The following is a 14,409-nucleotide window of genomic DNA, read 5'->3' on the forward strand; positions in this document are numbered from 1 at the left end:
TGATTTAATTTGGAATTCTTATAAATTTTTTCTGCTACGTCTAACTCATCAATTGTACTATATTTTTATGCTGCCTCCAATGAATAAGATAATTTAAAATTTTTATACGGTTGCAATGGCGCGTGGGCAAGAAAAGTGGGAAATAATATTGATCCCAAAAAAGTAAATAAATAAATTTAGTTAAAAAAAAAGTAAATTAAAAAAAAAAAGGGGAAAGTAGTGGAAATGCAACAGTAGTTTGTGATGTAAGCAACCCCACCCTCACCTTCTGCTCTCCTCTCCCTCATTTATAAATAAAAACTCGCTCCTTTCAGTACTCCCCACTTGCCCCCGTTGACATCAACACTCTCTCATCTTTTCACTTTCTCTCTCTACTAGCAAAATCACTCTCTGGAGATGCAAGGACTGCGACGTTGCTCCAACGACGCCGTCCACCTCGACCTCACCCCTCCTTCTCCTCCTCCTCCTCCTCCTCCTCCCCCAACCTCTTCCACTTCTTTATCCTTTGACGCTGTCGAATCTGCTGAGACTCGAATCCAACGCCTTATATCAGAGCATCCGGTCATCATATTCTCTCGATCTTCGTGCTGCATGTGCCACGTCATGAAGAAGTTGCTCGCCACCATCGGTGTCCACCCTACTGTCATCGAGTTAGATGACCATGAGATCTCTGCTCTCCCTCTTCCACCTCCCTCTCACGATAACGATGATGCCCCTCGCAATCTTGCTCCCGCCCTCTTCATTGGTGGAACTTGCGTTGGCGGCCTCGAGTCCCTCGTCGCTCTCCACCTCAGCGGCCACCTCGTCCCAAAGCTCGTCGAAGTTGGAGCTCTGTGGGTATGATGAATATTAATTACAAAGCCAAGTGAAATATGTGATTTTCATGTTAGATTTGGGTTTCTCTATGACTGTTTACTGTTAGTGGACATAAAATTAGCTAGGGCAGGAATAATTTTTCTGTTTAATTATTATTATTATTATGTTCGCTGTTTGTTGGTCAAAATACTGAAAGATAGAGAGATGCGTCCATTTAATTAGCATAAGAAAGTCTGTGATTATATATATATATATATATATATATATATATATATATATATATATATATATATATGTAATTGTTTTGTTTATCTACTTTTGTTGTCAACTTGTAGATTCAAGTTTAAAAAATCCATTTCTTTCTTCTTCCTGGTTTTTTTTTTTTTTTTTTTTTAATTAGCTGGGATTGAAATTCTAATTTCAATATAAATACGACTCCATTACCATTGAGTTAAATTTCAATAGTTGGAATTGGTTGTTCTCAACCGTCAGTACCCATGTGGGGTCTGTACCATTTGTTGAAAGATCAGGGCCATTGAATTTGATGTTGTTGGAGATTGGATAATCGATCTGATTTTGGGGATACAAGTATTGGTGTTACTAGTTGTGACAAATTTTTTTTCAATAAATGGAAGTAATCTTCCAAAATCATGCAAAGGCTTTTCTGCTTCGCCATTTACAATTTTCATGAGCTTACATTACTAGCTACCAAATCCAAATGCATTTCAATTTTCACATGGACTTGTTGTCTATCAGTGGCAAGCAAATATTACCAAAAAGCATAGAATAAGAAATTTAATTCAACTAGAAAACTTAAGGATGATGATATTGATTGAAATCTGAATCAAGAATGTGGAAAGATGAGTAGCATATGGTATCAAAATTTGTATCATCAAGGAAACTTACAAATGGGTGTGTAAAAATTACAAGGTTGGAGGGTACAATTTTGGGAAAGGTGGCAAGAGGGTTGGCCTAAAATTGAAAGGCAAAGAAGGGCCAAAATTGTCACCGTGGCATGAGACATTTTCTGTAACGGGTTGCCATGGCTGTGCCTTCTCTCACCCCCCACGTCATAACAGGCCTTTGCCATATTCATCGGTCTGGCAGAATTGAGCTCTGGTATAAATTTGATTGAATTAATTTCAAGTTGGCAGGAGGGTTTACGTCACAGTACCCTCGTTTTTCCATCCTTGTTATTTGTGGACACCTATTATTTCTTTTTTTATTATATGCAATAATTAAATATTAAATTGGCCTTGGAGTTGATTTTAAAATATCATTGTTTACAATCACTTCACTGATAGCTAAAGAAATTGAGATTCTTGGATCAATAAAACTTGACATAAGAAAAAGCGTAGGCGACAACTCCTACTCTAATTCCTCCATCTATAGACCACTCTTGCTATACTACCTTGAAATTTCTTTGCTAACCATTAATTTCATAACGAAGTACTTTCATTATATTAAGAGTTAACCGTCCCTTTTAATATATAGATAATTCGTATATGTCACTACAATAATGAGATTTTTAATATACTCTGACCCTGTATTGAGGACGTTTTTCTTTAAAAAAAAATTAAATTCATTTATGATATCCCTCGCTCAAAATGTCAGTTAAATGATCAGCGTTTGAATAAAAAATTCAATGTAGCAATCAAAATGTTAGCACACGGTCAAATAGTCAAATCGAGCAGAAAATTGCTTAGGTAGCCCAACCCGAGCAAAAGAGCACTCAAGTAACCCAGACCAAGTAGAAGACTACTAATAAAGAAGAACAGAGTGATAACGTTCGTCCAGTAAGTTAAGCATTAACTCTATCGAGCATCAGCAATGCTAGTTAATGATAAGGCCGGATCTTCAGGAGAGGATCTCATGATATTAACCCAATATCTGAGATTCATGCAATTCATACAGATAGTTATAATGGCTACTTAACCCTTTGATTTATAAATATGAGAAACAAGTATTAATCAGGTACACTTACTTTATCACATTTTCTACAGAAGTTTTAGTTATTCAATCCATATTACTAACTTAAACGTCAGAGTGGCTAGCTAAAAAGGCACTAATCTCATTATTTCTTTCTGTTTACATGCTTACTTGGCGTTTTAACTGATCTTCAGATACTTACAACAACATCGGTTTATAAAAAAAAAAAAAGAAAACCAACTACCAAGGTTCTTGCCTTGCTATTACTTAGAGAGATGCAACATATCAATTATTTTCTTCAGTCACATTTATATCAAATTAAATGAAATTATAAAAATCAATGAGTTTTCATATATAAAAATGTATTATTATTATTACTATTATTATTATGGAATGAAATGAACATTCATCATGCACCTGCAAGCAATATAGGAATTTCCACTAATTAATACAAAAATATATTTAAAAGTCCAAACATATTATCATCAATTAAATTGCTTTAAATATTAAAAAGAAGCAGCTTCAATATCAAAGAAACAATGGGTATCTGCTTAAATAATTCACATAGGTTTTATAGTGCTCGACGAAAGTGAAAATGCTTTTCTTGAGCAGAAATTAAGAGTGTTAATACACTTTGTATTGTGCATTCACAGGCAGATTGAAAACATATCAAATTCAAAAGGTGGTGAGAATGAAGTGCTCTCAAATATGGTTTCCCATTTAGGGAAAAGAAGGGATTCCAGTCATTAAAATTATTAATTTTTTTGAAAAATTATTATTAAAAAATAAATTAATTAAGGTCATGCTAAACATATATTAATGGGACCAATTTCCTTTGGAAGTGGAAAAGACAGCCATAATAAGTGATGATGATGATGACATTAACATAAACCACAACCACAATCCCAATAAACCTAAGAGTGGATTCTTAACTTTATAATAATTTTATTTTCACACGTGGCACCCATGCAATGGTCACTTATGATGGGACCCATCTAGAATCTTTTAGAGCCCAACTTAAAAAGATTCTACTTGTGATTCTCTCTCTAATTAAAATAATACAAATAATAAACAAAATCAGCAAATTTCTTACAATGATTAAAAAAAAAAGAAAAACTATATTTTTAAGAGGGTGAAAAGGGAAGAAGAATTAGGCAAATCCAAAGTACCCCACTAAATGGTAGGGTTTTGAGGTTAGCACTTTGTCTAAAACTCTAGTCTAAAGTTCTAAAAGCATCTTTCCCTTTATTTCTTTATTTTCCTTTTCTTCAATGATGAAGTCTTTGCTTATTTGCTTTCCCTTTTTTTCTTTTTAATTGAGGATGAGGAATGTGGAGGACTTCCCACTTTACTTGCACAATTTTTTTTAATAAAATAATAATTTTCATCTCATATAGAGATAGTAATTTTTACTTCTCATTCTAAAAAGTGAATAATTTTATAATAAATAAATAAAAATACTTAAATTTGAAACTTTTATATTTTTTTATTTTACTTTTAGATGGAAGAAGATTTTTTAAAATAAGGGGAGGTTTTTCAATGTTGAAAATATTCAACATTGAACTTATGTTTAAAAGAGTACAAAATTTTTAAAAATATGATTTTTAGAAATTTTTAAAAATTTTTATTTTTCAATCTATTAAATTCATGAATTATAAAAATTTTCTATTTAAAACTTTTAAATATTTTAAAAAAATCTTCATTTTCTTTCAACGCTAAAACATTATAAAAATTTAAAATTATAAAAAAATTTCTTTAAAAAATTTACTTTATGAAATTTTACTTTACTACACCCTCTCCAAACAGAGCACTAGCTAGGCAATTTTAGCTTAAACCCTAGGCACAAAAACTATTCAAGGCTTCCAATGGCGTCATTTCCACTTTCGAGTTAAAGCCTACCCCAGATAGTTGGCCTAACAATGACCAATTGCCACGTACGGAATAAGACTCAAACCTTACGTCACTCCACATGCACAAACAATAAAAGAGGCACCATTCAACTAAATACCCTAGTCTGGCCCAACCACACAATTGGATGATTGAAAATTGTAAATGTAAATATTTTTCATTTTTAGAGTAAGTGATTTTATTTTATTTAATAAGTTTTCTTAATAGGACGTAAATCATTTACTTTTATAGTAGGACTAAAAAAGATAAGAAAAAAAAAATCCAGCTAGACATTGCAGCAAGAAAGTCCATGGCATATTCTTCTTTCCCTTCTTGTTTTCTTCACTCTAATATGAGCCCACTGCCATTGATACTGAGTACTGACATAAATTTTGTCCAATAATTCAATTGGTTATTGTTGTAGTTATTATAGTTTCCACCATCTTTTCAAATGAAATGAGAGGTTTCACCTCGCTGAAGTTAACTTTTAGTTCTCATCAGTTGCACCATGGATTGAAATTTGCAGCCTGCAATCAAAATTCAGATCCATTGTCTTAAATGCATTATGCTGATGTGAAAGAATGTCTTTATAATCGCCTTATAATCATTGCAAATATATACAAAACAGAATAAAAAAATAGAGATGAGAGTTCAAATACAGCTCAAAAGATCAACAATGAAGATCAATAAACTTTATATCAACCATATTCAACTCTTTATTTGTTAACAAAAAATAAAAAATCAAGGGGCAAATTTCCAGAGCTTCAAAAGTTGACATGGTTAACGAATGGCATCTAGGACGTGTTACACGTTAGCTGCGAAGAACTCATTTCCGCTTTTCTATATTTTCCTTCTGTAATTCTCATTATACTCTAGTCTTCTTGTTTTCAGATGAAAAACTAACAAAAATGACTACCTGCTACAGTCCACCCCATTTCATAAACTTCTTGACCTCATCGTACAAAACCAATACGGCAGCTGCTCCTGTACTCCTAAACATACTTGACAGTGCCCCACGATAAAATGAGGCCACCCCCTCTGTCCTGTGAATTTTCCTCCAGCAATCAAGTGTGCCACGATACATTGGTTGTTCCAGTCCAGCTTGCATCATCATCCGCCTCCGAATTGTGTCCCAACGGATATGACAACAGCCCAGAAGATGTTGTGACTGCTTGTGCCACTACCCAACGTTTCCACAATGCCAATTCAATTTTAGCTTCTGCAGACAAAATCTCCTTCATTGTATCAAAGCCCCTAGCATCCCTTGCAGATGCAGAAAACCCTCTATAAATTTCTGCAATCCCATCTTTCTTGCAGATGATGGTTAGGAAAGGGTAGATACCTTGGAATTGTTGAACATCAGTTCTTCCAATGTCAGCAGTGAGGCGTGTGTGCAATATCAAGTGGATAGATTAAGGTTAATGTTGTGCAGCCAGCTGCAGCCCCTGCAATGAAATTGGCAGATGCACCGGACAGAAAATGAACATCTTGATGAGTGCATTTCTTAGTATGTTTCCATAAAGATCTGCAGCAAAGGAGGTACTTAAGACGATATAATCGTGCAACATAACATAAAATAGAGATGTTTCGGATTTACTTGGAACTAATGAATCAACCATCACAGCATCAAGTGGTTTACAGAACAAATTGATTGTATCAAATTTTATTTAATAATCTTTAATCACATTTCATAGATTTACTAATATCATGACCAGTGACACTTTGGAATTAGCTACTAAGAAAAGCTACTACACTACTCCAAGACACCAACAATAGGCTGGTTTAGCAATAAGCAATTTCAAGCAATGTACATTTGTGTTCTACTTATTATGACCTGGGATTGATTGTACATCTATGTCAAATAACTATGCACATGGAGGCATCCCATGCTTCAGCTCCAATACTTGTAAGGGTCCATTTAGATGTATGTTGGTGCAAAAGGCTAATATTCTTTACCAAAGAGTCTGAGGCACCCTACCTTCCTTCGTTTTATGTAAAAAAATGGACAAATTTCATTTTCAATGTCTTAAGAGTTTAAACTGAAAATGCTATCAGCTGGAGTGCTGGACTAAACCGACTCCCAGTGTCAGATCTTGCAAACGACTGAAATAGCACATAGGATACATGGATTACCTAACTTCATGCCCTAAGAAAAAGGTTCTGCACATTCTTGTGTTCCTGAATCCACAAAAACATCAATGAGACTTGAAAGTTTACTTAGTGAAATAAAAAGTCAAACAATCAACCTGAATAGATGGGTCGAAGGTTTTAGTCTCTTTGTGACATTTAATATCAAAGAATATAAAATTCTTAAGTTCAATCGTATTTCGTTTAAACTCTTTCGCCCTCCCTTTCATGCACAAAAATGATGTCTTTTATTCAAGCTATGCAAGGTAATTATTTGATTTTTATTTATAACATATTTCAAAAATATTGTATAACCTGAATTAAACTCATCCCCCCTACAGCTCCACCTCAGTGGATTGTTCTCATTCATTCCTTGCTAAAACACACATATTGGTGATATTCCCAGAAAGACATTTTGCAGGGCCAGTATTTAACATAATTTTCAATGTAACCGACTATTTTGTAAGAAATAACAATTAAAAAATTTTTAAATTTTTTAAAAGTGAAAACTTAATTGCTTCTAACATTTTAAATTTATTTCCAGAGTGAAAACGCATGCATGTTATTCTCTGTATTTTTCTGTCAACAAATCCTTCCTCGTTCAAATTTAAGAGAACTTTCTTGAATTTCAACAGCTCTGTTAGTTAATAAATTTTGTTAACCTCATTTTTGTATGATTATTCATAAAACCCTTAATTATACTGCCAGTTAAGCAGCAAAGATCTTTTCAAAACAACTTTACTCCATCTCAGACCATGTTTTGCATTAAATGAATAGTTAAATTTCTCCAATTTGTTCCATGATACTCCCAAATAGTCCTTCATTCCATGATAACCAATTGGAGCTCTTTTTTTTTAAAAAACAATTATCCAAGGAAGATATTTTTCTGATGAAATTTCCATAGAAATTTTTCTTGACATTTATTATATGATGCGGTTGACAATTTTATCCCACACCTTCACGAAAATTTTCATGTTCTCTATATTGCTATGACTACAACAAACCAATGCTCCCCATGATATAATACATAGCTACCGAAAATAAAGAAATAAAATTTGCAATTTAGACGCAACGTTCCAATTACTGAAGATCAGCAATGCATTGTCCTTCCAGGTCGAATCCACAAGTTGAGAAGTTTCAGAGCAGCAATAGAATGCTACTTAATAAAACAAACAAGAAACAACAAATAGAAAATATCCTGACAGTAAGTTTTTAAGGGTCTTTCCCACCCCCACCCCCCTGGCCTTTGACAAAGTCCATGTCCATCTAATCTCTTCCTTCTGAGTACCCAAAACCTTGCTGTAAGATTAATCTTGCAAAATTTTGTTGTTTCGTTACTAAGGCTTAGATAGAGCAAAATAAGATTTTAACCGAAAAACCAAAATGATTTAATTAGGTTTTGGTATGTATATATGTATATAAAGACCCTAATTCTCTAAACTCTGTTTTCGCACAGCACTCCTGCCTCCTTTACTCTCAAATCTCAACTTCTCACCTTTTAGGCCTTCTGGATTTTAGTGAAGCCAGAGGCCTAAAACCCAGAAGCTTCTTCTAGTTTGTTTCTCTCTCTCCCACCTCCCTCCTTGTCCCTCTCTCTCTCTCTTTGTCCATAGACCCACCAGACACTGCTCTTCTTTATCCACAGAACCAGGCCCATAGGCTTCGTCCTTCTTCCTATCTTGCGTTGCTTCTGTTATCTTTCTCTTCCCCAATCTGTCTGGGCTCATCATGCTGGCAGCATCTGATCATCAGCATATCATCATCCCGGCGTCGGTTGTTCTTCATATTTGCTCTGTTGGTGCTCACTTTCTGTTGTTCTTCACTTCTTCCTGATGGATTTGTAATGGCACCCAAAATTAGTTAACATGTTTTTTCCTCTAATTGTTTTTGTTATTGTTGCATTGCTTGAATTTTTTGCTCTATGATTTTTCATTGGATTGACGGATTGGGTTTGTTTGCTACGAAATTTCAACAATTGTTGTGTAGGATTAGGTTTGTTTGCTTTGGAATTTATAAATTTGTTTGGAAAAAAAAGGGTAAATTTGATTTTGTTTAGAGTCTGATTTAAATGTTGAGATTCAATCTAAATGTAAGCTAGGAAGAAAAATGAAGGTATTGTAGATGGAAGAACCAATGAACCAAACTGAACCAATTTATTTCGGTTGATCTCTATAGATTGGTTAGGTTTGATTTTTCAGTTTCTTTTTTGGGTTTTTTGGTTTGGTATGGAACTAAATCAGTTGATTGCACACCTCTAACTAAGGCTTCCACATTGTGCTCTGATACCCGAACAGATTGTCAGGTAACACCAAAAAGTTTCCTTTTCTAGAAAATTAATTGTCACACTGTTAAGGATAAATTTTACCCTGGTCTTCAATTAATCTATCGTTATCCTCCAAAAATTCCTTGCCAATATGTTATCCTCTTCTCTACTACCAACTAAGAGCAGGTACCCTAAATATCTTGGTTACAACTAGATAAAATAAAAATGAAACAGCAAAAGATAAAATAAAAATGTCTATACATTGGTGGGAAGAAAATGTCCAAAAGAAAAGTTTTACCAAATGAAGGCAGCAAAAGATCATCTCAAAAGCTTGAAGGAGAATGATAATGGGAAAAAAGTATTGACTCTATTATAGATTTTTACAGGTAAACGCTAAGCAATATATATGCCTAGAAGGTTAAAAGATTTCTACTGTGAATATAAGATTTCCAAGAGTCTGCAGTCAAGGAAAACATTTCCAATTTACTAAATAACACAAGCAAGTGAAATATATCAGGAGGAAAAACCTTACAAATTTGGGCTCACAAAAGTTAACAAGTTCTATGAAAGCGAGCATTTTTTTAACAAGCGAATTGCACAAAACTTTACAAGTCACGCTGTAAATCACAGGAAAACTAGACCCCCATGACATGACAATCAGCAAGAAACAATTGATTAACATAGGAAATTTACAGACAAAAGTAATTAAGCATGCTTGCTTAACCTATTTTCCATCTAATTTTCTGAGTACGTGAATTAAGAAAAAATGACGGATATCTACATCCAAATTGGGGACCGATGAATGGGAATATCACATATTCCTTTCGCATTGACTTTTTATCAATCACCTTACATGCATAACAGAATATAATTTGGCAAGTTACCTTGATCGTGAAATTTAGAGCGACAGAAGGATAGTAGCGAAGAACACTACTGCCATTCTCTTCATAGAGAAAGAAACCCTTCTTCCCTAATGGTACGGACGATACAATCGATCATGCCCTTAAATGTCCTGCGCCCACTGCCCATAATTGCCGGGTTACTCTCCTGGTTTTGTATCAACAGCTTGGCCCTCTCGATTGGGGCGATGATCGTGTGCACCTCTCCTCCCATGAACGCACCCGCCATCAGATCTTTTTGGAATTTGGTCAGCCACATGTAAGGTCGTGATCGTGTAGTAGCTGTGGGTGGTTTTGAGTGGCGCCATTCTCCTGGGTCAACATCATCTCTGCTCATTCCTTGGACTCCTCTAAGAAAAAACCCAAAAGGAGAAATCTTTATCCTCCTATATCCAAAACACACTCATTTTTTGTAGTGTGGTTGAAATGAACAAAAGCCCTTTGATATTTGGGAGCAGCATTACCGTTCTACGACCTTGATTTAATCATTTTATTTGGGGTGGGTTTCAGATTCAGCAAACAAGAGAGTCCTTTCAATGATCGTTTTCTCTCAGAAACTCCCTCTGCATAAATTAAAATTAAATAAATGAAATTTAGAGGCCTTGCGATAAAGCCCCTCTTTGTGTTTCTTTTCTTAATTCTTTTGTATAGTTTTGCCATGTTTTAAGGTCTGTTTGTTACTACCGATGAAATTACTATAAAAAAAAATTACTTTTATATATATATATTTATTAAAAAATATTAAAAAATAATTTAAAATTAAATTTAATAAATTTTAATTATAAGAATACTGAAATAATAAAATAATTTTTTTAAATTACTTTTTTTAATAGTATTTAAAATGATATATTTATCAAAAAAAGTAATTTTAAATCTCTAGAAACAATGCTAAATAAGCACTAAGTCTTTTTTGTGAGAATCGGAAAAAGAAATAAACTTTCACGCTTTGTTGTTTTGAACCGATGAATCGGAGATTTTAAATTGGATCGAATCGATGATTTTGAATTGGATCAAATTAACAATTTAAATATAAAAGAATTTAATAAATATTTCACCATACTCCTAATTCATTTATATAAATCATTAATTCTCTATATAATTATTTTTTACACTTTCTTTAATCGTTAATACTCTTTTAATTTCTCTCAAATTCTCTAAATAATTATTTTCTACATTCCTTTGAATTTCCAACACTCTCTCAATTTTTCTACTTTATTATTTTATATGCTCACTGAAATTTTCAATATTATCTCAATTATTCTGTTATTACTTTTATTAAAAAAAGTAGTTTTGAACCTCCAGATGCAATGCTAAATATGCACTGAGTCTTTTTTGTGAGAATCAGAAAAAGAAACAAACTTTCATGCTTTGCGGTTTTGAACCGATGAATCGAAGATTTTGAATTGGATCGAACCAATGGTTCTGAATCGGACCAAACTGACAATTTAAATACAAAAGAATTTAATAAATATTTCACCATACTCCTAATTCATTTATATAAATCTTTAATTCTCTATATAATTATTTTTTACACTCTCTTTAATTATTAATACTCTTTCAATTTCTCTCAAATTCTCCAAATAATTATTTTTTACATTCCTTTGAATTGCCAACACTCTCTCAATTTTCCTATTTTATTATTTTATATGCTCACTAAAATTTTCAATATTATCTTAATTACTCTATTATTATTTTATATCCTCAATAAAATTTTCAACACCTTCTATTTTAATTTTTTTTTCTCTTTTATACTTTTTAATTATCAATTATCATATAATTTTTGGAAAAAGGGCAAGCAATAGAATTGAAAATTTTGATTCCTCTAAATCCTGAAGGGATACATAAACAAAATTAAGTTCATGCATATTTTTCTAATTTCTTAAAAAAAAATTAATTTCACCTCTAGTTTTTAATAAGTTCAAATCTTTGCTTATTAAATTTTTCTTAAAGATAAATTATTTTCATTTACTCTTTTTTCTTATTTTATTTTAATTGAAAGATTTGTAAGAAAAATTAAAATATTTTTATAAATATAACTTAAATTATACATCAATAAAATTTTTTTCTAATTTTTTTTGTCTAAGTCGCCCTTATATCGCTCCCAAACCGTCCTCCAAACTATTTTGAATTGTTCTTCAACCATTTTAAATTGGGGCTCGAACCAGAACCGGTGGTTCAGGAACTGTATTCCAAACCATCACATGGCCATTTGATTCAAGTTCATGATTTCATTAAACCTGAACCATGAACCTAAACCGGCAGTTCAAAAACCATAACTGACAATTTCTGAACCGTTGCTATCCCTTTTGATTAATATTTTTGAAAATTTTATTTTTTTTAATTTATTCAATTAATTTAATAAAAAAAATAAATAAACTTATACATATTACCTTATGAAACCCTAAATCCTTTCAGCCATTGGCTCTTCTCCCTCCCTCAATTCTCTCCCCCTTGAAGGCTTTCTCCTCTCTGTTTCAAAACTCAATCACAACTTCTCCTCTCTTTTCTCCTTCTGAGTTCTGATTTCTTTGTTTCACAACTTGTTCAATCCTTCCCTCCTTTCTAGTTCACGAGAATCATGACTTCCCTTTCTCCTCTAGATCTTCCAGAACCTATGTTCTCTCTCTCTCCCCCATAGAGTCCATGTTTTCTAAAGTGAGATTAGAGATGCCGAAGCTCTAGCTCTATGGTGAAATGCAATTCTATGATTCTTCTTCATTCTCAGAAAGTTACATGTATTGCAAATGCAATTCCTGAAGTACTCTCATGTGCCTTAAATCTAATTCATTAAAATTCTAGTGACCTGCTATTATAGATTTTTAATCAATTTATGGCTAAATTTCACTTATTATCTTAATACTTATTTTGCATGAATTATAAATTTGATCATATTTAAATTCTCAATACATATGCATATGTATATATGCAAGAGTGTGAAGTGATTAGAGGAAAGGCAAACCTACCAAAAAAAAATAACGATAACAAAACATATCGACAGTGTATTTCCAAAAACAACTGCTCTCTTCTAATTATTTTTAGCTCGACAAGTAGTGTAAGTCCTTTCAAGGTGGGGACGAACCCACGAGGGCTACCTTATGACCAAATATTCTCAGCCTTGCCCAAGTATCATTTCTTTGGATCAAATCAGTCCCTATACTAATTTATTCATTTGTCACGTTCATTAGGGGTTTTTGCTTAGCAGCAATCAACATTAATCCACAAAAATTTTTTTATTAGGTTCAATTTATGGAAATTTCAAGACAAAATATATAATAATACCTATATATAAAAAAAGTGATATTCATATATTTATGTTTTAAATCTAAGATAAATCATATATAAAAAAAATTCCCTTAATCCTAATTAGTTAATTGTAATAAACTAATTAATGAAGGGAGTGGAGATAAGGTAATTTTTGTTATTTGTGACCTTGATATTGAATAAGTTTTTTTTTTAATATTTTTTTATTATACACTTGGGAGAGGAGAGGAAAGAGTTGAACATAAAATTTTCGGATTCAATATATATACAGTTATTGTTAAGGAAGGAATCACTCAACTGAAAAATTTAAATTTGTAGATGAGGGCTCCAAAAATAGTTTTATATCTATCTGTTATACCATTACATGCAAAAGCCCACTAGGGCCACTTTGCCTTATGCTGAGATATTATACTGATAAAAGGGGTGGCTAGGATTCGAATTTAGACCTTTTAGTTTGAGAGACCCTTATACCATATCATATCGAAGAGAGTGTTAGTCAAATTATAATTTAATTCATTTTTATTCGGGCTTCATAAATAATTAAATTGCTTTACATAGTAAAATGACTAGTTAAGTTAATATTGTAATCTAACAATTTATATTTATTGTTTTATATTGATACTTTCCCGATATGAGATTTACAATCCTAACACTCCCCCCTCAAGTGCAATTACATGATTGTCACTTGATAATTAGTTTGTATTTTTAATCTTATGGGCCCAATTAATTTGCTTTAAGGTTTTGGGTTGAATGTGCTGATAAGACCATAAGTGCATTAATAAGAGTTATCACTTGACTATAATATTAATTTTAATATTCCTTCCAAGTAGGGTTATGTTTGATTTATTATTAGCTATGCGTTTTTTGTTATGTGGCTTGAAGTTTTTTTTCAATGTGAATGCTAACTTTATTAGGTCAATTACATGCATCCAATGTGTTAAATGTGATTCAATGTATAGAGTTTACAAGTAGAAAACTTTCATAAAGTTCAAAAGAGAAAAAAAAAATGTGAATTGATACATATTCCTTAGGATTCTTTTTGGTTTTTTTGACTCAAGAAAAAGAAATCTTAACCGACATGTCCCTCATCCTTCTTGCCAAATGACCTATTTTGCCAAGCGCATGCCACATCCTCTCTCTCTCTATATAAATAAAACAATTGGTGATGGGTTGGGCAGCATTGGGGGACCAACTAGCTACTATATAATTTTACCTTTTTGATTGTGA

At 32.5% G+C, this 14,409-nt stretch overlaps 1 protein-coding gene and 1 pseudogene across 1 annotated transcript; one reads left to right on the forward strand and one right to left on the reverse strand.

Moving 5' to 3' along the window:
- The first annotated feature begins 300 nt into the window (after positions 1 to 300).
- Positions 301 to 980, forward strand: LOC110642915 (glutaredoxin-C10). The gene has a single exon (XM_021795112.2). The coding sequence runs from the start codon at positions 397 to 399 to the stop codon at positions 841 to 843; it is 447 nt and encodes a 148-aa protein (XP_021650804.1). The 5' UTR covers positions 301 to 396; the 3' UTR covers positions 844 to 980.
- A 4,221-nt stretch (positions 981 to 5,201) lies between these two features.
- LOC110642905 (probable ADP,ATP carrier protein At5g56450) lies at positions 5,202 to 9,900 on the reverse strand (annotated as a pseudogene).
- Between the last annotated feature and the right edge of the window lie 4,509 nt (positions 9,901 to 14,409).

This window comes from Hevea brasiliensis, chromosome 11 (genome assembly GCF_030052815.1).
Source record: "Hevea brasiliensis isolate MT/VB/25A 57/8 chromosome 11, ASM3005281v1, whole genome shotgun sequence".
NCBI classification, from domain to species: domain Eukaryota; kingdom Viridiplantae; phylum Streptophyta; class Magnoliopsida; order Malpighiales; family Euphorbiaceae; genus Hevea; species Hevea brasiliensis.

Coding starts and splice junctions, on each gene's coding strand:
- LOC110642915 (XM_021795112.2), top strand. CDS start 397: ATGCAAGGACTGCGACGTTGCTCCAACGACGCCGTCCACCTCGACCTC.